This window comes from Pimephales promelas, chromosome 12 (assembly GCF_988280905.1).
Source record: "Pimephales promelas chromosome 12, fPimPro1.hap1.1, whole genome shotgun sequence".
Taxonomy (NCBI): domain Eukaryota; kingdom Metazoa; phylum Chordata; class Actinopteri; order Cypriniformes; family Leuciscidae; genus Pimephales; species Pimephales promelas.
This window is the reverse complement of record NC_142780.1, coordinates 31,135,547-31,159,980: the sequence shown is the minus strand read 5'-3', so window position 1 is coordinate 31,159,980 and position 24,434 is coordinate 31,135,547. Positions and strand designations below refer to the sequence as shown.

General features: G+C 39.4%; 3 protein-coding genes across 8 annotated transcripts in view; 2 read left to right on the top strand and 1 right to left on the bottom strand.

Annotated features, from left to right (window-relative positions):
• The window catches only part of arhgap33 (Rho GTPase activating protein 33), a 59,596-nt gene extending 47,464 nt beyond the window's left edge, over positions 1-12,132 (top strand). For 5 of the 6 annotated variants that reach the window (XM_039650794.2, XM_039650798.2, XM_039650796.2 and 2 more), the window contains 8 exons: positions 54-161; positions 1,537-1,682; positions 4,094-4,250; positions 4,340-4,479; positions 4,593-4,667; positions 5,966-6,717; positions 6,838-7,018; positions 7,737-12,132. In XM_039650794.2, the coding sequence (XP_039506728.2) occupies positions 54-161; positions 1,537-1,682; positions 4,094-4,250; positions 4,340-4,479; positions 4,593-4,667; positions 5,966-6,717; positions 6,838-7,018; positions 7,737-10,429 (4,252 nt within the window). In that variant the 3' untranslated portion in view covers positions 10,430-12,132. The remainder of the gene's footprint in view (positions 1-53; positions 162-1,536; positions 1,683-4,093; positions 4,251-4,339; positions 4,480-4,592; positions 4,668-5,965; positions 6,718-6,837; positions 7,019-7,736) is intronic. The other variant, XM_039650795.2, reaches the window with a different exon arrangement.
• A 1,453-nt stretch (positions 12,133-13,585) lies between these two features.
• Positions 13,586-19,032, bottom strand: upk1a (uroplakin 1a). The gene is made up of 8 exons (XM_039650807.2): positions 18,910-19,032; positions 18,101-18,189; positions 16,695-16,895; positions 16,504-16,578; positions 16,109-16,216; positions 15,041-15,223; positions 14,117-14,200; positions 13,586-13,730 (listed from the first exon to the last, which is right to left on the bottom strand). The coding sequence occupies exons 2-8, from the start codon at positions 18,161-18,163 to the stop codon at positions 13,683-13,685; spliced, it is 762 nt and encodes a 253-aa protein (XP_039506741.2). The 5' UTR covers positions 18,164-18,189; positions 18,910-19,032; the 3' UTR covers positions 13,586-13,682.
• On the top strand, positions 18,100-24,344 carry LOC120462238 (uncharacterized). The gene is made up of 4 exons (XM_039650801.2): positions 18,100-18,210; positions 20,771-20,857; positions 20,994-21,950; positions 23,514-24,344. The coding sequence occupies exons 3-4, from the start codon at positions 21,007-21,009 to the stop codon at positions 24,280-24,282; spliced, it is 1,713 nt and encodes a 570-aa protein (XP_039506735.2). The 5' UTR covers positions 18,100-18,210; positions 20,771-20,857; positions 20,994-21,006; the 3' UTR covers positions 24,283-24,344.
• The last annotated feature ends 90 nt before the right edge of the window (positions 24,345-24,434 follow it).

Sequence of the window (24,434 nt, the reverse complement as noted above, 5' to 3'; positions counted from 1 at the left end):
TGACAGAAAGAGCAGTTTTCTGACAATAAGGGATGTTTTAACTTGTCTCTCAGCACTTTGGAGTACCTGATCAAACATCTGTCCGGGTTGGCCACCTGCAGTGGAGAGACTAACATGCACATTAAGAATCTGGCCATCGTCTGGGCACCCAACCTGCTCAGGTATGTAAAATTTAATCTAAATATTAGCAATGCACAATGTATGTGACGATATCCATAATGGCCATTAGTAGTATTTTATTTGTTTGTTTGTTTGCTCATTTATTTATTTATTTATATCTATTAGCATAGCCATGGTTAGGTTGATATTGGAAACAGTTAATGTAATGGCTATCTTTGATATTTGATTCTTATTGGTCACTCACAGCATTCTGCTGTCAGATATTTTAGTATAATATGTGTATTACTTACAACTGTACCAGGCAGTTGTACTAGTTTTAAATCTGAGATAAAAAGGGTCTCCTTTTTCCTCAAATACTAAAATAGTTTGTGCTCAAATCAATATTTTTTTGTTTTTCAAATTATATTGTTTGTTCATTTTTAAGCAGTAGTAATATAATATAATTTGTAACTTTTAAAGTTTTCTTAATATATATATATATATATATATATATTTGTACTGTGAATTTATAGATTTATAGGTCTAATAATTTGATGCCTAATCTCATTTAAAAACTTTTTTGTTTCGGCCCAGAATTTTCATTTTGGTGCACCCCTATCAAAATTATCAGTGTGTATTGTTTTTGTCCTAATAATTTTTTCTGTTGAACTGAACACATTGAAATTTATAAATCTATGGTCATTACTGAATTACTTTCATTACATCAAACTAGAGCCCGACTGATAAAGGATTTTGAAGGCCGATACCGTTAAATCTGATATATTTATTCCGATATATCGGCCGATGTTTTTTTTTCTTTTTCTTTTTGTTAAATATTGTTGGATTTCACACACGTGTAAAAGAAAAACTAACTTTTCTGCACAAGATACGTTTGATACTTTTTCTCTATGTCTAAATGTTCACTCCTCGCAAGTCTAACATACATTTTACAATGCAGGGATTGTAACTAGAGATATGCTAGTTATACATACAGTAATCATTACATTATTTAGGCAGAAAAAGTTCATTGTGGTTTCCAAGCTCATTAATGTTGACGTTAGCAGTCTTCCACTGATGATGGTGGCATTCGCTAGCTTTGTGGTTAGCTATTCTATGATGAGCCATAATTTAAACAAAGTAAAACATACATTTTCAATATAACAGGCCAAGGAGAGATGATTGAAGCATGTTTCGTCCGTTTTTATTTCATTTTTTAAATATTCATTTATCGGCCATTATAACTGCCGATACCGATATTTTGGAAAATGCCTAATATCGGCCGATAATATCGGCCAGCCGATATATCGGTCTGGCTCTACATCAAACATATGATCCATTACTGAAATCCTCACTGCTTTTTGTTGTAGCTTTTCCTTGTACAGGCTGAGGGTTCAAATTAAACCTCTTTTGTCTAAATCTACTGTTGTTCTGTGTCAGGTCCAAAGAAATTGAGGCAGCAGGCTTAAGCGGCGCTGATCCGTTTAAAGAAGTGCGTATTCAGTCCGTGGTTGTGGAGTTTCTGCTCAGCAATGTGGAAGTTCTGTTCAGTGACTCTTTCACTTCTGTTGGACGTTTCAATGCAGGTATGTTGAACCAGAAAAGAACACATTTGTTTTCCGCCCTAGATGTTCACACTCATCAGTAAACCACTCATTCAGTCCGGTGTCTTCAAACCAGAGCATGTGAGCGGAGCGGTAGTATTTCCTCTGGAGCTGAGAGCGCCTTTCTGTCGCTCAGTCCGCTCACTCAACCCACAATGCCCTTTTGTGCTGTACCAAGGACACTTGAAATAAGCAATAGGTCTAAAGTTATGAAATTCAAATATTGTTTTAAAGAAGTTGCGAACCTTATAGGCCTGTATAGATGTACAGTAAACATCAAAGTTAAGAAGTGAAAGGGAGAGTGGAGAAACTAAGTTAGTGAAGATTAATTTTGTGATGTACTCACAGCAAAGTTTTTTCCCCCGTCCTTTGCTTGGGGGTAAAAAGAATTTTAAAATACTGTCGCAGCGTTATACTGTTAATGAAAGATCCGAAGACTTCCAAACACACATGCAATTTTAGGGAGGTTTAAATCCGAGAACGTATTAAATTCAGTCATAATTCTCACATATTTGCAAATTGTGGGGAAAAGGAGGAGACGCAAACCTTGTTCAACATGATTGCAAATTAATTGTGATTATTTAACATCTCCCAGCCCTACTATACATTGTACATTGTTCTATAGTGATGAACTTGGCTAACATAACAAAGTTGATCATATTTACAGTGGCCTGACTCACTCATGTGTAAGTAAGGCTTACTGAGAGAGAGCTGTGTGTTTCCATAGCAACAAGAGGGGCGGAGCACAAGATCTCGCGCCAGCCCCGAACACGCCTGGTTAGTCTTCAAGAGGCGAGGGGGGAGTCCTGTTTGACTGACCCCTCTTATCTGGACCCTGACCTACGACGCTTCTCCGTGATATGAGATCCAGACTCTGACTCTCTGACGCACTCAATTCACAATCTGGTCAAACCTAGGATATACCTAGGAACGTTTTGAATTAAAAAAAGCTAACTGAACACAGCTTTATAGGTGTATTACCTTCCATTTACTCTTTCTGAAAAATTAGTAAGACAGCAAGACATTTGTTCCTGGATGTCCATCAAAGAGAAACATAATGTGTCCTGTGAGAATGTCTCAGCTTGGAATATGGTATTTGGTTTGTTGCTGGTTCAAGTTAGTCTTACAGGTACAAAGCAGGTTTATCTGCTTTTAGACCAACTGATCAACCATCTAGCTAGCTACAGCTGGAAATGTTAATCTTTTTTTCCAGCTGGGATCCAAACGATACTATATATGCTCACATTTTTTTTTGTCCTATTCAACATGACTGTGTGTTTACACTACTGTTCAAAAGGATTCATACTTTTATGTGGCAAGGACACCGAATTGTTCAAAGGTGTCAGCAAAGTCTTTTAAAAATGTAGAAATTATAATTATTGTTTCAAATAAATGCAGTTCTTTGAAATTCTTTTACATTTTTCTTTCAAAAATCTTACCAACATCAAACTTTAGAACAGTAGCGTATGCCATTAGCAATGTCATTTTCCACATGGATGGATTATTTTATGACCATTGTTTATGCTCAAGGATCTGTAAAATCACATTTCGCCTATGTAAATGAGATGTTAAAATTGTACAGCACACAGATTAGATATAAGGCAATAAATTCCTTTTGTTGACAAATATCCATTAATTTTGTAGAACAAAGTATGAATATTAAGCTTATGGTTTTACTAATTGCTCTTTTCTACTATGTAAATTTGGTTTTCATTAAGTAGGAAATTGAGGAAAATCATTTGGTAAGATGGGTGAATGGAATGAATGGATGGATAGTGAAAATTTGAGTGAAAAGAGTATCTGTTTGTGAGGACTCGACTCTGAGACAGTTACAGCAGGTAAAGTGACATTTAGGTATTTTTCTGTATGTCAAAAACTTTTGGAGGCTTTGTTCCGGATTCCTCTTCTCGTCTGATGTCCCAGACTTCACAGGCTTGCTGAGGCCCAAAACACTATGCAAGTACACAAACACAAGCGCAGTTATACTGCATTCTCAACACTGCCACAAGAGGCGTTATAACTTGCATTACTTGACTCAAGACAGTATTGCAAGATTTCATGTTAAGTTTTACTAAGCACCGGCAAAGTGTGCATTTGTGTACTTGCGTAGTTTGTTTCTGGCCTTAACCACTCTAAATTTTGTCTGTTGGCCCGCCCGTATTTCTCCTACAAAGCTTGTTGCAGTAGAGCTGTACAGACTACGGAAGTGTTAAAGGAGCTGATGTTTTTTGTTGAAGCTTTGATGTCTTGTTGTTTGCCATGTATCATGTTATTTCATGTTTGTTTGTTGTCAATCGCTGTGCTCTTCGCTGCATTACTGCATTAACTCGCATATGTCCGTTGGCTTGCTGGATCTGAATCTTTTTCTTCTGTTTGTCTCTTTCACTCCACAGCACGACAGTCTCTGACCAGGCCCAAGTCGTTCGCGTCTACCAGGCTTCTGTCTCTGGAGGAGGCACAGGCTCGCACACAAGCTCCTCTTCTCCTTCAGGGGTCTCCTCACCACGCTCTCGGCCAGTTTCACACTGTACTGGACCTGCCTGCAGACAAGTGGGTTTCTTTGCACAAATCAATGACTTACAAAGGATTGGTTAACCTATTAATTAAATTCTTAAATTCCTCTTTCGTGTTTCTTTAAGGAGGAAAAGAGGGATGAAGGTCCGGAAGTCAGCAGGCGGGAGCTGGAAGACGTTTTTTGCCATCGGAAAACCTGCAGCGGCAGGTCGGCGTAAACCCACCAGGATCACCTCTCTATTCCAGCCCACTACCTCTCATGCAGGTATAAAAGACATCAAGCTAATTTCTTTAGATTGTACTTTATCATAATTAGATCTGCATTTCCTGATGTCAGAGAAAAATGGCTCAGTTTTTAGTGTTGTATGTCTACTTTAGGTTGCAGGGTCGACAGTGTGACGCTCAGGTCAGCAAAGAGTGAGGAGTCCCTGTCCTCTCAGCACAGTGGAGCAGGTATGAATGACATTTGGTAATTCTTTAATAGCCTGGTTGACCAATCAATTTTCAGGGAGCAGTTTAAAGGAGTATTTCACTTTTGAAAAAACTTTTGCTGATAATTTACTCACCCCCATGTCATCCAAGATGTCCATGTCTTTCTTTCCTCAGTCGAAAAGAAATTAAGGTTTTTGATGAAAACATTCCAGGATTTTTCTCCATATAATCGACTTCAATGGGAACTGGATGGTTCAAGGTCCAAAAGACAGTTAATAACAGTTTCAGATGCAGCTTCAAATGTCTTTAAACGACACCAGACGATGAATAAGGGTCTTATCATGCGAAACGATCGGTTATTTCAAAACTTATTCCAAAAATGTAACTTTTCTAAGGACAAATGCTAGCCTTGCTCCGTTCTGTGAGGCGCGTTTGCAACGTCACGTAATACGTAATTACGTTCAAAAGGTCACGGGCGACGTAGCCGGAAGTACAGAGTCAGAGAACAACCGAGGTGTTTACAAGTTGAACGCATAGGTTGAACGTGAAAACTAACTCATACGCCGTTTACAAAAAAGGAATTAAAAGGTAAAACAACGATGTCGGACGATTTTGATTCTGTACTTCCGGCTACGTCGCCCGTGACCTTTTGAACGTAATTACGTATTACGTGACGTTGCAAACGCGCCTCACAGTATATTACAAGGCTAGCATTTGTCCTTAGAAAAGTTACATTTTTGGAATAAGCTTTGAAATAACCGATCGTTTCGCATGATAAGACCCTTATTCATCGTCTGGTGTCGTTTAAAGACATTTGAAGCTGCATCTGTAACTGTTATAACTGTCGTTTGGATCTCGGTTGGACCTGGTTCCCATGGAAGTCCATTATAAGGAGAAAAATCCTGGAATGTTTTCATCAAAAACCTTAATTTCTTTTCGACTGAGGAAAGAAAGACATGGACATCTTGGATGACATGGGGGTGAGTAATTTATCAGCAAAAGTTTTTTCAAAAGTGAACTAATCCTTTAATAAGATGACAAATTTTTATTTTTCATTATTCTTATGAAATTGTGTGAATATACTGTTCAAAAGTTTGGGATCAGTTAATCAGAAATTAACACTTTTATTCAGCAAGCATGCATTAAAATTGATCAGGCGTTCTTATAAACTTTCTATACATCAAAGAATTATATTCATCAAATGTGTGTGTGTGTGTGTGTGTAAATTATAATATTGGATATACTGTATGTACTGTATATATACATACATATACTCTTGAAAAGTAATAGTGATATATGATGCTCTGTTTTTATCTCAGGTCAGGGGAAGATGCAACGCTTACGAAGACCTCGCTCCAGCAGTGATGGTCTCTCTCTGGCCGCTTCGGTTGATCCGCAGCTCCTTCCTCAGCACTCCCCATCTAGAATCCATCCGAGCCGCTCTTACGACAGCCTGCTGCCTGAGGAAATGCGTGATGCCGATGAGGAAGAAAATGAAGAGGAAGAGGATGAGGAAGGTGTGTACATGTTGCCTGATTTCTCCAAGGAACCCTCCACCTCCTGGATGGCAGAGGATGTCATTGACTTTAGCCCCACCTTCCTGGAAGATGGGCCAATAGGGTTAGGGAGCACAGCCGTCGCTCCTAGCGGCAGGGAGTCCCCTCCCGCAGCTGCACCCCCTCCATACCGTTGTCTGAGCCATCAAGGCCACACTCGCTCTGGTAGCCAGCGCTCAATCACAGAAGATCCAGACTCGGTTCTCAACCAATCAGAGGCTGCAGCCCGTCGGAGTTTGATCCTGGCTGCAGCAGCTCCGCCTCAGCAAGTGTTCTGTCAACACAGGCCGTCTGCAGTTACTAATGCTCCCGCAAGCACAACCCAGCAGGGTGAGTCAAACCTAAGCCCATCCCATAGCCAGACGCCAGCTCCAGCGGCCTCTTCACCCCCTTCTCAGCCCCCTCAAGAGAGGCGTTCCTTTACACGTAAAGTGGTTCATGCACTTTCATCCAAAGCGCCTAAATCCCCCCCTATGGACATCTCTGATCCAATCTCCATCAGTGTACCTGCCAAGGTGAAATCTTTTGTTGATTTTGTTGTGTATGTAATATTATTTGAACTAACACTTTTGTAGGTGACTCCTATCCCAGTTTAATGTGCAGTGATCTATAAGTGAACCATTTTATATTTCAAGGTTCTGGAAATGATTGGTGGACGAGCTGGCGAATTGCAACCTGGACCTCCAAGCAGTGGACCGTCTCAGCCACCCCAGATGATATCTATGCTCCTGAGGTCATGTGACTTTCAGCTTACAGAGAGCTGCCAGCAGGAGCTCAACAGTAAGTTGGGCCCCATCGCCAAGATCAAGGGTCCTAGTGAGTATACACTCTGATAATGGCATAATGCAGTGGGTCCCAAACTGTTCAGACTGCACACCCTTTGACTTTTGTCAAGAACCAAGATAGTTCTGCATTGCCATTCTAACGTTCACTTCATGAAGAGTGTAAAGAACTAGGCAGACAGCCCAAGTCTTAAAAAAAATCCAATTGATTGAATTTCTGAAACATTGCCCATTTCTGTACATTTATGAGAGAACTTTCTGCCATAATTTTCTTGTGCACCCCAAGTTTGGGAACCTCTGTTTTAATGTTAAAAATATATAATGGGCTATATGCACGCATAAGTTCCGCATTTGACGCAAGGATGCTCGTCCATTTCCGGTTGTGGAGATTTAAGCGTAGGAAAACGGGATTATGGCAGAGTCTTCAAAATTGACTGTCCTCCCGTCTTTGAAACGAAACGTACATACGTTTAGATCTAATTTTATATATAGTTATGTTTATTTAATTTAATTTAAAAAAGAAGCATAAACACAACGAGGGGTGTCTGTTTTATCTGTTTTTGTGACTAACGTTTCTTTAGTATAACCATGGAGTATAAAATTCAATATAAATTCTCGGTATTGCATTGGACTCTATGATCGGCCGAAGTTATCGAGCATCCTTACACCTTCACCGGAAATACCGCCGTGCATAGAGCCCTTTGATTAAAGTAACCACTTATTTCGCAATTCCTTATTCTCCCTTTTTTCAGGTATCTTTGGTCCCACTGGTGTTCCCCTTCCATCCCAGCAGCCCCCTCCTCCTCCCCCCAAGAACCCAGCACGCCTCATGGCCCTGGCTCTGGCTGAAAGTGCCAACAAGGCACTGCGGCAAGGTGCCTCTCCCCCATACCGCCCCCGTCAGAGTGGAACCTCCCCTGAGACAGACATCCGCCTCCAGAGGTCCCTCTCTGCTGATGCAGGAGCTCTACTGTCTTCTGATTCTAATCAGATCTACTCCACGGTGCGCCCCTTGTCTGTGTGGAAGACTGAGGGTGACGATGATGGTGGAACTGCTGCTGAAAAGCTTGCAGACAAATCACATGGTACAGATCCAAGGTCACAACCTGGACAGGACTCTGGAACTCTCTCTTCTGACAGCTCAGTCTCTGATTCTGGGACATCTAATTCTGAGTTGTCAGTTGCCAGTTCCTCTGAGGACAATGAGCGAAGCCCAAGCCCCATTTACAAGAACGAAGAGCCAACTTCTTCAGCACAACCCTCAAAATCCAGCCCACCCTCCTCTAGCGAAGCTATCCTTTCTCAGAGAAAACCCCCAGCATATGGGCGGCAGTTTTCTGCACCACAGCTTCAGCAGGATAAATCCAGTGGCCAGCCCAAGCCTGCAGCCCAGCCACACACTCAGCTCCTGCACTCCAAATCAGAGAGCTCTCCACTGGCCCAGGTACGAGCCTTCCAGCCCACCCGCCCTAAAGTGCCACCCAAGCCCCCTGATCTTGCTCCCTTGAGGGCTCCACTCTCTCAGACTGACCGGCATGATTACATGCGTCGCTCATTGGATGCCAGTCGCATTCGACGCTTGGCAGGGGCTCCCCAAGGAAACACACCACTTTCCAGAGCTTTCTCTGAGCGCATTAGCAGTACCTCTGACATGCTGTCTCGCTATCATGCTGCCAGAATGGCCAGCCAAGCTGTCCAGGTTGCACACCTTCCCCAACAACAGCAGCAACAGACTCAGTCCACTCAGATCAGAACTGTTGTCCCCTCTGAAGACCCATCCAAGATGGAGAACTTCTACTATGAGATTGGTGCACCTGAGCATCCAAAAGTGCCACCCAGCTATGCACGCCACAGCTATCAGAACATGAAGCTGGATCTGGAGGGAAACCTTCGTCTCACTGACCCAGCCAATCAAAGGCCTATTTCCAGGGGTTACCCTCCTCCCTACAACCCCCAAGGACCTGTGGGCAGTAGGGCTCCCCAGCTGTGGTCATCTGAGGCCACACGAGCTTGGGCCGCAGCACATTCTCACTCTTTCTCCTTTTCCCATTCTCACCATCGCTCCCATGACGGATCATCCGGACATCCTCCCCACCCTCGTCCTCAGCGACAGACATCATCATCTGTCAGGTTGCCCCGCAGTGAAATACATCCCTTACCTGCATCCGGTGTCGTGGGCTCCTCTGCAGGCATAATGCCTCTGTCCGTTCACCAACGTAGCGTGCATCGGCCCCAGCGTTCGCCTTCTGCAGACCACACTGCCTCCCAGCTTCACCCCTACTTTGAAAATGGGAAGGTGTGTTACCGGTACTTTGAGGCTTCCAGGCCGGAAGACATACTACTGCATCAGCAATCGGTTTTGAAACCACCTCAGACTTCCCTGGTGCAAGGAATCACGAAAGATCAGCCTGAGCCCATCTACGTCAACTATCCTTTCACAAACCCACAAGGATCTGGGGTTAATTCAAAGAGCTGGGCCACCACAAACCTTGACGAAAATGATCATCAAGCATCGGAGACACTGGAAATACCTTCCAAGTCTCAACCAGAAGACAAGCAGAAACTTTCAGAGCATGAAAGTCCCACAGTTAGCTTCGACAACCTTGCCCACAACGATGTATCCTCAGATTCCAAAGAGACCAATATAGCAGCGTCGGCCTCCACTGCCATGCATTTCCGTAGCCGCTCAGATCCCCAAAGTATCAGCTCAGAGCCTGTTAATGTCCTATCTGGGAAGGAAATAGCCTCCTTACTAATTGAAAAGCTAGCAGAGGATGAAAGAGAGGGTCTTTCTGCGCCATCTTCTTCGTCCTCTTCTCCACACATCGAGCACCCTCCAAATCCCTACCCTAGCCAGCCACAACAACCACCACCTGCATACAATATCTACACACCAGGACCCTCTCGTGGGCATTTTGAAAGTCAAATGCCACCTAGAGATGGATCTGGACCTTTCCAACGTCAAGACCCCTTGCGAAGATCTTCTGGAGGCCAGTATAGACAAGCTTTTGATGTCATGCCATCTGGTGACCAAGTCCTTAAGTTTTACAGGAGCCAAGACTTTGTCCCAGTCTCGCAGGGAGAAAGCACAAACCCTAATCCTTATCCCCCAAGACCGTATTATCAGGACCCCCCACACCATAATTGGGGCCCTCAAGGCCTCCCAGAAGCTTCCCACACATGCACTCCACCTACAGTGGCCTTCTCTAACTTAGCGCTTGGTTCAGCAAGAGGATACGGGCCCCAGACAGTGGCCAACCAATACCCGTACCAGTCAGGGTCAGTGCTTCCCCAATATCCCAATACACCACGACGAGATGTTGTCCTGGATCCGTCTCTCCGACCTCCGGGGTTGCGAAACCAGAGAGGCTTAAACCGGCAGGGAAGCCTGCCGGGGCCCAATTGGACCATCCGAACTGAAGGCCAGACCCGTAGTTATTGCTAAAGAGCACAACTGCCACAAAAAGTCCTGTCTTTAGACTTAAAATAGGATAATATGACGTAAACCAGTATAAGCACTAGACTTTTATGTTTACTGTACAGGTTAACATGTTGTGAAAGAAGTGTACAGAAACAAAATTAAGTGGGGTACGTATGTCTTTACTGGTGTTTCTGTCTCAGAAAAAAACCCACTGCTGTCCTGCAATTAGAGTGCATATTGGAGTGGAAAAAGCGTACGAGAATAAGACATAAAGCAGAAAGTATCAAAGAAGTGAACCATAAAGTGGCTTAGATATGAAAACATTCCAGAACACACTGTGCTGTCCAGCAGAGGGAGTCAGAGAGGTGCATAGCTGCTATTCCTCTGACAGGACGTTGCTCAGTGTGGCTAATTTTTGTTTTTTTGCTTTTTTTTTGGTCTGGTTTAAGGTTCTTTTTGACACTAGATCATTCTGTACAGGGGCACAAGCTTAATGTCTTTCTTCCTCCTCAAAGTACGATAAAAAATAACCTCAAGCTAGTGGTTTTATGAAACTTTATGAAGATGTTTTTTGTTATCTTTATTTTTGGCGGCAATGTGATATTTCCATTTTTTTAATTGCTTTTTTTTGTTGATGTTTCTAAGTTATTGTAAGTTTTCATTGGAAAGAGTTAATGTGAAATAGTTTTATTTTGCCTTTATTGATTTGTTTCAAAGAATGTAAAGGTAAGGACTTTTTTGTTGTTTTTAATTTTTTTTTAAGTGTGTGTGAATTTGAATGAGTGTGTCTTGAATGAGTGTCTGACATTAAGCACATAAAAAGGAACGGTAATTGCTGATATTTTTGGGAAAGGTGCATATTTCTGTGAGGTACTGTACGGCTCATTCTCAAGTAATGCGTCAGATGATTTTGTATAAATATTGGTGTTCTAATCCAAAGCAAGTATTTCAGGTAGGTCACGTCACCCTGTGACACTCCCAGACATCCCTGGGTTTCTTTGAAGGAGAAATCCTAACCTAGCAACATAGAATAACTGGTACTATTCACCACAAAACACAGAAAATTCATTCAATGCCCACAACACTAGACTTAGATGACTATAAAAGATACCACTATCTAGGCTCGGTACTGTTCCGGTGTTTTTTAGGAAGTACTATAGTATTTTTTTTTAGTCCTGGAAATTCTTCTAAAATTTGACAGAGGTGGATTCTATATAGAATTAATTTGTAATTAGTGCCTTTTGTTAAATAATTGATCTTCTTTTAAATAATCCTTCATTATGAAAGCAAATGTTGATGAGTTGGATACAAACTTGGTCCTGAGCCCTGTTGCTTCAATTTAGTTTTCCAAAGCTCCGCACCGGCAAGTCCTGAGTATACAAGGTCTAAATGAGAAAGATAGTGTGTATGACTGAGAGTATGATACGGTGTGTTTGCATGTCTGTTATCTCCGTTGTTTTAATACATATCTATGCAGTGAATAACCAAGGGGGATATATCGTTCCTTAAAAAAAAAAAAACAACACTAAAAATATTAATGCTACCTATGTATGTCAGCAGACCTGTCAGCGTGTATGTTCCAGTGAGAGAGGTCATGCATGTGGCTTTGAGGTTAAACTGTTCATGTCCAACAATCTCCCCTTCAGTCTTTAGCACTTTGCTAAAGGCAGTTCATTCTATTTTGTATAATTTTCAAATATGTGAATTAAAACCTTGGACACCCGTTATTGATGAGTTTGGTGATTTATTATTTTAACAGAATATTTTTGTACACAGGTAAGAGGAGGCATTATCCAAGTACTCGTATTACAAAAAAAAAAAACTCATTGGAATGCAGGTTGTAGTTTTTTTTTTTTTTTTTTTTTTTAGTGATCCTGGTACTTATTGCATTTTTTTTCTTAAATAACCTTGCTAAGTGACATTGTGATGACAATTACTTGACTAAATAACATTCCTATTGTTGAAGCAGACCTGGATGCTTCTGAGGCTGATGCATTTGCTAACAAGGTGTGTTCTTTCTAGGTTTTGTTATTTTGAGATTATTTTAATTCTCAGGGCTTGTAGTGCTGCAGTCTACACCCTCTGAGATGATAGTGTCTTTGTAGGAGGTAATATGAGAGAAGTTAAGCTCTTTACTTGATGGAAATCCTGCAAAACCAGTCTGTATCTGAGTATCGGGCGACACTCCCAGTTGAGTATAAATTAAAACAGACATATGCAAGCTAACATTCCCTCCTCTGTTTTCTATTGATGCATGTAGAAAATATTGGCATTAGATAATTAGCCTGAGCAATAACGGTTTGGGTGGTTCAGGGTGTGGAGAGCTGCCAGGCTTTTGTTGTCTTTTCATTCTTGCTTGGTTTATTTCCTAGGGCATGTACCTGCATGCAACCTGTGGCCATTTTTGCTGCGATCATTTACCCTTTTCCGATTACAGACAGTGAACGACACACGAAGAGTCACCAGCACAGTAACATGTTCATTTGATAAACAGAAACATTATGTATGTTTTAAAAACAGATCATATATAATTTAAAACAATGTCCTATTCATTGGTCTATAGACATTTTAAAGCAAATTTTATATTAAATCTATAGACTGTGGCATAAAGGGAAATTGATTAATTGATAGTCATTTGATTTAAAATAAGTTTTCATGTTCACTTTAATTTTAGTTAATGTGTTTACTAACATTAACTAACTGATAAATACATTTGTTACAGTATTTATTAATCTTTTTTGTATTTTTTTAATAAAGTATTTTTAAATTATTAAATTAACATGAACAAAGATGAATAAATAATGTAGAAGTAGAGTTCATTATAAGTTTATTTTAACTAATGAAACCTTATTGAAACGTGTTACCGATTAATATTATTAATAAAGGTTTTAAATTATCTCATAAAAACTACTCCATAATTAAATGGAAATCAATTATATATTTGAATCAGTTGCTTAGAAAATTATAGAAACAAAAAAATCTTTATATGGTAGCTTAAAGATGATGCTCCCTCAATTAAAGTTTTTAAAAATTCAGCATTATTGCCATTTAGCCAAAAATGCTTTTAATCAAGATTCATTTGGTTTAAACCTGGAACATCCCTTATGTGACAAATACATAATTTTAAATGTACAAATTATAAAAAGTCATAAAACCGCATGCATGATGAGGAAACAAAAATGCTGCAGGGTACTTTTATTTATTATGTGCAATCATCTGTATTTTTCTATGACGCCATGAGTGGAAGCATCTGTGTGGCACATGTAGATTCCTACAATTAGTCCAGCTGCATGTAGTAGATCATGGTGATCACTAATGTGAAAAACTGTAGGACAGATCAAAAGTGCATTAGATGACTGAATATCCAGTAAGATATTGCAACTAATGGACAGAATAAATAATCAAAATATAATATAGCAAAATCAATACATTCATATATCAACATTGAATCACCCAAACTAAGATAATCCTAAAAATAAATGGTAAATCATGCAATAGACATAAAAGTCAATATATTGTTTGTTTCATTCCCATTGAACATCACCATCTTGTGATGTCCATTTTTTCCCTGTCAAACTTTCAAAGCAGTTTGAACTTTAAAAATGCAGCCAAAGACCCTTGTGTTTCATCTAGATGTTTTAAACAATAGCATGTCCTGTGTGAATGTATAGAGGTCATTTAGAAAAAGAATTGTTATACTGTATGACTTACCACAAACATGAGAACTGCGAAACCGTACCAGCTCACAGCCCAGGTGTAACGACTTAACACGGATTCAATGTACTGGAAGCATCCCTGAAATATCAAATAAAAAACAAAAATTACATCGAAGCAACCCTGAATAGGCTAGGCCTAACATAAAGTGAGGCCATAGAATCTGACAGATGTACTGAAAATAAAGATGTCATTCCACATTGCTCACAGCTGGCTCATAAAATGTCCTGTGATTCATGGGACATTTTATAATAGGCTAAGTGAGCCAGTAGCAAAACCTGCTTTTTTTTCTATAAACAAAACAACTAAATCTTAACATGATCTACATAAGCCCAACACAATACAAAATTTTTAATAAGATTAATTATAAGATATTTTTAAAATCTCTTTTTATAAACCTCTATTTGCGTTTAAATTTAAATTATTTGAATTTGAAAATGATTAGACTTCCTTAACTTGTGACACTACAGAACCACTGTCAAGTCTAATGAAAGTTGTAAATTCTATTCCTGCAGGTCATATTTAATGCTATGTTGCTGCCTGTTGTCTGTAAAGCAGGTGACATGTTACAAGACTATTTTAGGGCCCGTTCACACCAAGGACGATAACGATTGACGTTATTATAGTACAAAAAATCGTTCTCAATATTAACAGCAGAGTTCACACCAAAGCTATAACGATAACGGTACAGAGAAACGTTATCGTTAGAATCACATTCAGAACGACTTCATCTAGCTGATGAACGATAAAAAATTTAAACAAACAACCAATCAGAATCCATATTCTGCTGTAACGAGCTCGAGCATTTAAAGTAACAGACAAGCACGCGCTCAGAATAAACCGAACGATATCGTCCGCTGGTTTGGACGCTATAACGTTAGTTATAGTTACCGTTCTTGGTGTAAACTGGCCTTTACGTACCTTTGTGTACATGGCGCTGCTCTTGCCAACGGTACAGCCTTCTAGATCTGCCACATCAAAGTTAATCAGTCTCTTGCAGCAGTTGGGCGGCCAGGAAAAGGGGTATATTGTGGAAAATGTCTGTTTGAAAGTAGAGTTAAATTCTAACCAGTCCGTCGGACCGTCTGTTCCACAGCACTCGGCCTTGAGGTAGGAGTAGAAAAAAAACACCAGTTATATGATTATGTGCTTCAGTTGAATTCTATATTAATCTATCAAGTTAGTGAATTCACGTTAATCAACAGAATGCTGCTTTGGTTTGTAGCACTAAATGACTTGAAACGTTTTGAAAGTTTGAATGTGATCTGTATAATTCAACTTTTGACTGAAATGAGGCCTTTTTTTGCTCACGAAATGTTGCTTTTCAAAAAGTGAACTAGTCCTTTAAGCCTATTATTTGAAGAAAAAGTAAAAAAATATTAGGACTTTACCTCAGTTATGGTTGTTAAAAACAACAATCACTCTGATTTTGACAAGTACAATTTTGTTGATCTTGGAGCAACATTCCTGTCAAAAAAATGCAGTTGAGCTAACCCTACCTTCCCTAAAACTATAAGCCTGCGCATAACTTAAACAATATGTGATTAACAATATTGTGGAAGCACCTAACCCTGGTTGTAGCTAAGCCTAAACTTGACATGAACTGGAAACTTGTCTCTCAGAAAGAGATTAGTACTTTTGACAGCTTTTGTACCCTTTTTCTGAGAGTGAACCATGAGTGAACCCTCAGCCTCTATTTCTTGTGGTAAAATCACTGCGATTTATTCAGTTATTTGAGACTAGCAACACATTATATTATGAGTCTGTTTGCCTATTCTTTCAAGTTTATTGGAGAATAAAACTGGTTTTCCCACTATCATGATTTAATCTGAGGCAACAGAAAGGCATGTTGTATCAGGTCTGAGTTGAAGATGATTCAACCCGTTCCTTCCCTAATACTGTGTGCTTCTGTTTTAGCCACAACCCTTTGACAGCTGACAGGTGGTCATGTTCATTGAAAAGTCAAGAGGTCTTAGGTGTTCTGCTTACCTGTTCCATCACTCTGTTCCATGTCTGTGTAATATCTTTCCCGTGTATGCTGTTTTCTGCGTAATATTGCAGCATCTGTTTCTTTACAAGGTTACTGTTCCCAACCAGCTAGAATAAAGAAAAGAGAAATTGAAGAAAGGGAATGCAACATTCTCTCCTTTATGAACATGCTGTTTTTACATTTAAAAAGATTATCACATTAGATCAACACAATGAGAAGCTTTTAATGGGATTTTTCAAGATGGTGTACAAACAGCAGATGTGTAGGAAGAGAGAGCAGGAATGAGACGCGACCTAGACCAGAATTGAACCTGGGTCCCAAGATCCCTGGTCTAAATGTGCCACATCTTTGACATGTAAATGATTTTATTTTGTTTTACTTTTACAATACTCACATAATCTCGGTTGGTCGCTGCTGTGATGGCGGAAGCGCTTTCGAACAAAAAGATGATGAACATTATGATCAGGTACTGTGGGAGGATGAAAGTTAACAGCAATTGGTTAAAATCTAAATAATATGGTTGTTTCACTGAAGGTAGGATGGTAGGATGCTGTCTTTTTTTAAAGACTTCTGTTAAAAACCTACCACCATAATGAGTACACGGCTCCTTTTCAGGGCAGCGAAGATGCCAAAGATGCATGTGAGGAAGAAAGCAAAGCCAGTAAAAATGGCAATCCAGGCTGCAGCAAAGATGTCATCTTTTCCTGAGACAGCAGATATGGGGTAGAGTTTATACGCATCCACTGCTACCCAAATGGCCACTGCGAATAATGCCAGTCCAGCTGCCTGAAGAAGAAAATACTTAAAAGTAGGGATGCACCGAAATGAAAATTCTTGGCCGAAACCGAAAACCGAAAAAGAGGAAACCAAGGCCGAAAACCGAAACACCGAAAAAAATTATGCCAATTATCAGTATCATTGCATTTATGGCTATGACTGTGTACAAACGTTACTAAAATCAAGGCATTGCAATTGCATAAATTAATATAAAATTTTCAAAGAATAAATCAATTACAAATTATGCAAATATTTATTTAGCACAATGCACAGTATAAAATAAAATTCAAAGTAAAATGTTTTTGACCCCACTCATGTGTACATTAAATAATAATCTAATGGCCTGCAGAAAGGTTTTAAAATTAAATGTTCTCTCATAAAAACAAAGCCGAGTGCGAACTTCTTCTCATCACACAGCACCCTTTGCACGTCTAAATTAGTTTCTTACATTTTAAAAATTTAGCATACAATAGCATAAAAAGCCTTTTTAAATGAACAAAGGTCCATGATTAATACAAATGTACATGAAACTTAACGAAACATGTTTAGTGAATGTAGAAAATATTTAAGAGAGCATTAATTTAGTTCTATACCCATATATATTTTTTTGTAACGTCACACAAGTAATAATCTCAGAGTTTACTGGGTTTTACATGATTATTCTTCTTCTCACCGATTCCTAATGGTTAGAGGACAGTTACTTGAGTCGTCCCCTGTTGTTTCAAGGAATAGTACGACGGAGAGCGGGTCCAGTATAAATGCCTCGACCGTTTGGAGCGGTGCGCGCGCTGTCTGAGGAGACTCGCGCATACTTTCGCCTACCTCCGCAGCGCGAGTCTCCACAGTTTATACTTGACCCGCTCGCATCCGGAGTCGTTGTCATGGCGGCGCGCATTGTTTAGAGCAGATATAGGTGGATAAACAAGGCTTCCGTCTCCTCGCGGGTTCAGATTCACTGAAATACGTCCGCACCGCAAACATGTTGCTTCAGACAAGCACGTGCAGGTCGCGGTTTCTGTTTGCGTCATCACAACATTTCGGCCGTATTGTTTCGGTGATAAAAGTCTTTCGGCCGAAAACCGAAAATGCACTTTTGGGCCATTTTCGGCCGAAAATTTTCGGTGGCCGAATATTCGGTGCATCCCTACTTAAAAGTATGGGGAGCAAGATATTGTACAACATTAACATATGTTTTTATTTTCTTTCAGACTTACAGCAGCGATTGCATTCAAGACAATGACTAAAATCATCAAACATGTCAAGGCTCCTTTTCCCATGGCTACAGTGTTTCTCTGTTTCTCTCCTGACGAAAAAGAAAATAATGGTGAGGATGGACATCCAACACAAGGAAAAGACTCAAGGTTATGAGTTGGGGTTAAACATTTAACAGCACTGCCCCTATTTAATATCCTGAACACATATGGCAAAAAAAATTGTTTTATTTTGATTTCAGAGTTCTCTTGATCATGCAAAAGTTCTGACTTTAAAGTTCTATTTAGACTCTAGTTCTACTTTTAGTTTGAAAGTATTTGTGCATAAATTTTGTGATCTATCAAATACCAATTGCAATAACATAAATGTATACCCTGCTATTTACATGGTATTTCCAAGAATACCATGCCATACGTGATGCATGTCTAAAAAGCTTTTCATATATTTGATCTTAACTAATATATACTATAAAAATGCAACATTTAGATTTATTTTTTGCTTTGTGAAATTTATTGATTTTAAGACAGTTCTTTAACACTAATTATGCACTATACACTCTAAAAAATGCTGGGTTGTTTTAACCCAACTTTGGGTCAAATATGGACTAACCCAGCCGTTGGGTTAAATTTTTACATTACATTTTTAACCCAACATTTTGGGTTTGTCCATATTTGACCCAAAATTGGGTTAAAACAACCCAGCATTTTTTAGAGTGTATAATTGATAATAAATAATCCAAAACAAACATATAAGCCAAAGCTAAGTAAAAATAAACAACTAGAAATAAGTAGCTATAAGTAATAGGACCCACCTGTTCCAGGCTGAGATTGCACCTGCTTTTCCTCTACCTGCTAGTATTCGCTTCAATGACTTTTGTGGACACGTTCATGACGTCAAACCTACTTGTGATCTGTTGTGTCTCATAAGATGGGATGGGCAACGTCACTCCCTGTGTTTTCGTCATCAAGTACTTTGTTATTTCAAATGTCATTTAATTGAAATTGTTCAAAAATAATCTAGGAGTGTCTACTTCCAAAAACATCTAAATTTACATATGAACAAAGCAAGCAAATAGGGGTACTTTGGTACGCTTTGGATAAAGGGAGGTACTTTGGTACGCTTTTGGATAAATATTTAATTACAAAATAAAATAATTACAAATATTGAAATAATTTATTAATTTAAATACAAAAATAAAAGTCTCTAAGCCATCAAAGTAGGATTTAAATCTAAACATCCTAGATAAAATCCACATACTGACCTAGATAATATATATATATATATATATATATAGAGAGAGAGAGAGAGAGAGAGAGAGAGAGAGAGAGAGAGAGAGAGAGAGAGAGAGAGAGAGAGCGAGAGAGAGAGAGAGAGAGAGAGAGAGAGAGAGATATTTGTATATTACACTGGATGAAAATTTTTGTTTAATTAAAATCCTACTTTGTGTACCTTGGAGTGCTATATTTGTATAATGTCAATTTACATAACAAGTTGCTTTTGTACACAAGAAGAAAATGCTGACCCCTGCTGGATTCTCACACCGAACAGCATAAAATGTGCATTCATACAGTAAATGCCACAATATTTTTCATTTCATCAATAGTACGTCTGTAAATATTTCTCATACATAGCATTGAACAAACTAAAGATATCAAATGGACCAAAGCATGGTTAAGATTTGAAAATGGTTTTGTTTGACTTGAGCCAGTAAGCAACCATCACAGAACGTCATAGCAACATACTGACAGAACGTCATAGCAACATACTGAAGCAATCAAAACACCAAAGGTGCGTTCCATTCGACAGGGTCCCTGTGTTCACCGCTCCCTACTCCCTAAACACGGTATATCAGTTGAAGTGGACTTCACTGACTTCCTGTGAAGTGATGTATCGATGTTCCCTTATTCCCTATGCCGTTTGCAGTGCACTTCGAACTGAACATGTTCGTTCCCTTCGAATTGGAATCTCACTTAAGATGGCGAAATACCCTGTGAATGGAACGCACCTTAACAGTGCATCTGGCTAACAATGTGCTAAAATGCTTAAAACACTTTTTTTAGGAATGTGCTTAAAAAACATTAACAACATTAGCATAATGGTGGCGACATTTGCATGGGCAAACATCACTCACATTTTCCCCAAAAAAGCACAAATCTGGTAAATAATTAGCTTTAAGGGTGACATATAAGGTTTAGAGTTTTAAAGACTTGAAATTCTGTGGTGGGGTTCACTGTAAAAAAAATATTGTTGGTTTAACTTAAAAAAGTAAGTAACCTGGTTGCCTTAAAATTTTAAGTTGATTGAACTGGAAAAAGTGAGTTAATACAATGAAGGAGATTAATTTAATCATCAGAAACTCAAAATAATAAGTTATCTCAACTAAATAAATTATTATAAAGTTGATTTGACAAAAGAAAATATGTTGTGATAACAAATCTTGAAAACATTTTTTACAGTGTTGTGAATTCTACCTCTCCTGGAACTTTGGTCTATAAATGCTAGGTTTTAAACTGAAAAATCAGTCCGAATTTCTAAAACTTCTGTTAAGAATCTTTGGGAATAAATGGGTTAATTAGAGTTAAGTGTGCTTGGATGCTTTAGCAAACTTAAACGCCCTGAGAACTGTTTACAATGTCGCCTTGAAACCTTGTCAAACAAAGTGTTGACTTTAGCACAGCTGACTGTCCTGCAAACACACGCATCCAGAGGACTTAAGGACCGAGGACGCGCTTTCGCTGCTCTTTATTGTTCGAGAACAGGTGAGTTAAATACTGTATTATGTTCTGTTGACCATTTTGTCAAATTCATTCATTAGGCATGTATACCATCGATTTTAGCAGTAGGTACAACGTGTAGCTAATGTAAGCTATATTATGAAATGTTTTTTTTTTTCAGGGTAAAATTGAAGATGGATGAAAAACTTCCAAATGAAAAAGTGAAATATTTGCTTGCCCCATGGAGGTTTTCCTTCAGGGCACCTGGATTTGAAAATAGGCTGGTAGCGGCTCTACGACTGTTTGAGCGTTTCCCTTTAGATATAGCTGTGACCGGAGGAACCCAGGAGGCTAACGCTAGGCTGGTTTCTGCAATCTGTGGGCCGGATGAGGAAATTGAAGAGGAGGAATGGGATACTGATGATGAAGAGGAAGAAGAAACAGATGAGGAAGAAGCAGATGAAGACTGGGAAGATGATGAAAGTGTAGATGATGAACGTAGAATAAAGTTAAACACTAACCACCAGAGCAGCAGGAGGAAACATGTACGGATATCAGAGCATACAGAATATATTGGGAGTGGCAATCCTGATTACAACACTGTGATTTTACACCATCAAATACCAAATGTTCGTGTATGGACCGTGCAGGGCCATCCAACTTCAAATTCCGTTATTAAGCAGACAAACCAGCAGTATGACTCCACATGCTACGATGTTCTGGTCGTGCTCACTACAGAACGGCACAAGGAGGACCACATGTGGCTCAAAATGGAATTGCATGACAGACATCAGTCTCTTTTTCTGGTTCAAGCTGAGCAGGACTGGGACGTAGTTGAGGAGAAGCCTACAGGGCCGTGCATGACCTGCGCCTGGGAGCGAATGAGAGCTCGCAAACTGGAGTTGCAGAAGAGAAGGAAAGATGCATTTGGAGATTCCATTGGAGATGCATCTGCTGATTCAACAGATAGCCAGAGTCATTCTGACGCCTCCCAAGATCCAGAATTAGTGATGATGAAGGATATCGCCGGGGTGCTTGCTGAAGCCCTGCCTGACCTTCGGAGGAAAGCGTTTAGTCAGTTTCTGGTGGCGATTACAAAGGAACTTCGGTTTCCTAAATTGCTGACTGATGACACACCGTAAGTCAACTTCCTTGTGTTTTGAAATGTTTGATGTTGTCATGCGACACAAATTGATTTTCAATGTTTTATTGGTCGTGGAACAAAAAGATAAATTCTAATCCAAACCTATCCATAACCCGACCTTTAAACTAGAGGTTAAAGATAGGATGATAAAAATGGCGTACTATGACATTAGCATTAAACCTAACCGTAAAATCGAATTGGTTGTCTTGAAGGTTGTTCTAGAAACGATGTTTTAGTTAGTCCTGGAACAATAATCCTGTCAAAAAATAAAGTATAACCCAATCCCTACCTCTAATCCAAACCTAACAATAACCTAACCCAGGGGTTTCCAGTTCTGTTCCTGAAAGGCTGATGTGTTTCACCTGCCTGAAAGTTTCTAGTAGAAGTCCTGGTGCCTCATTTCAGAAAAGCAACCATTACATTTCAAAGTAAGAAAGAATTGACAGTAATGTACACATCGGAAAGAATAGCAGTCAATATTAAAATAATTACTTGTTTAAAATGAAACCTCACTGCAAATGCGATCTCCAGAGGACACAACGGCTCCGTCTGAAACTTGTAGCAGTGCCTTTTGCCTCGCTGTCCTATAAGACAATGACTTTGCAGGCAGCTTTTGTCCATGAAACTGGTTTCGGAGGGTATCTGTTTAATGATCTTCAGCAAAATAGAAATAGCTTTGGTGATAACTAAGCGAATATTTCATTACTACAAAAGTAATTTCGAGCTAGAGATGACATCAAAAGTGAACAACGTTGGTCAAAAACTTGCACGCAAACTGACCTGCAACTGCCATGTTCAGATGGCATCTATGGTTCAAAACGCTGATGGCAGATGAAGACTGATCACATTTCGCCCATTTTCGTCGTGCTAAATTAGCTACCAATTAAATTTAGAATTTTTTTCTTTGCTTATCTTTGTTTTTAAATCTCTACATAATCAAGCACTGTCTTATCTATTAGAAGAAATTTCCATCCATAAACCAAAAAGGTCCTTGAGATCCTGCAATCTTGGCCTTTTCTTTCCTAGTCCTAGGCTCCACTTCAGAGGTGATTGAGCCTTCACTGTTGTTCCATGTCCTAGTCTATGGAATAATTTTCCAATTTTGGTTAGAACTTCTTCACCTAATAAGTTAAAATAGTTAAAGCCCCTAATATCAATAGCTTTTAACCATGTTTGTGTTGTTTTGTGTTCTTTTGTATTTCTCAGATTTTAGTTGTATTGCGCAGCACTTTAGGTCAACCATGAGTTGTGTTAAAAGTGCTTTATAAAAAAAGAAAAAGAAAAATCTGGACATCCATTTCAAACATGGGCTGCTCGTGTGCTTGTGTCCTTACTAGGCTGATTAACTTGTTTAATTTGATAGTTACCTTGCTGTGTACCTAAATCTGTGTTGGTCCACCAGTTTACTTTTGTTGTAAACAAGCTCTAACTGGCATCAGACAGTCTGAACTAGCATGAAAAATTCTTTGTTTATGAATATTTACATTTATCTAACAAATTCTGTGTCTACACTTCACATGTCTCTTCTCTAACAAATTCACTACATTTGCTTCTCAGGCCTATAGTTTCTACTGCTTTGAAGTACAGGAAGATAAACCAGGATGATCTTGATCAGATCTCCAAGCTCTCACAGCCGAGAGATCTTACAGACAATCCCTCCAAGCTTCAGGCAATCCTTGCAGCTCTCGATCACTTCCGCCTGGATATCGGTGTACTGGGTGAGACGGGCTGTGGTAGCTCCAGCCTGGTCAATGCCCTTTTGGGCCTGGAGAACGGTGATGAACGAGCTGCCTCAACTGGTGTCATTGAAATCACCAAAGAGGCTGTGGAGTATCCCTACCCTGAGTCCCCCAACGTCCGTCTTTGGGACCTTCCTGGGCTTGGAAGAATAAGTGATCTTGAAAGTCTGTCCTCTGCGTCCAGCTCTTCTGAAGCTCAACAAGAAGCATCTCTGCTCGCTTTGTGTGATGTATACATACTGGTTTCTCCTTCAAGGCTTAGATTGGGAGCCATTCAGTTGTTGCAGCAAGCGTCCTCCCTGGGGAAAAAGTGTTACCTGGTGGTTTCCATGGCGGACTTGATTGAGGAAAAGTCTGTCGTGGAAGTGAGGCAATGGAGTCAGGTAGTCTTGGGTAAACTGGGTCTCCAGCAGAGCTTGTTTCTGGTGTCTGCTCATCATCCAGAAACCTTGGACTTACCCAAGCTAAAAGAGACATTGAATTCAGCTTTTGCAAGTCATAAGAAAGTCGCTCTTGCTAGATATGTATCAAAGCAACTGGATGGAGATGTTTTCTGGAAAAGATCGGATTCTTGCAAATTTATGTAAATAAATTATATATATATATATATATATATATATATATATATATATATATATTTTTTTAGAAATGAAAGATTAAAAACAAAGAACTATATTCCCATGCTCACGCATGTTTTATTTTTTGGAGATTTTTTTTGTTTGTTTAACTAGTGCCACTC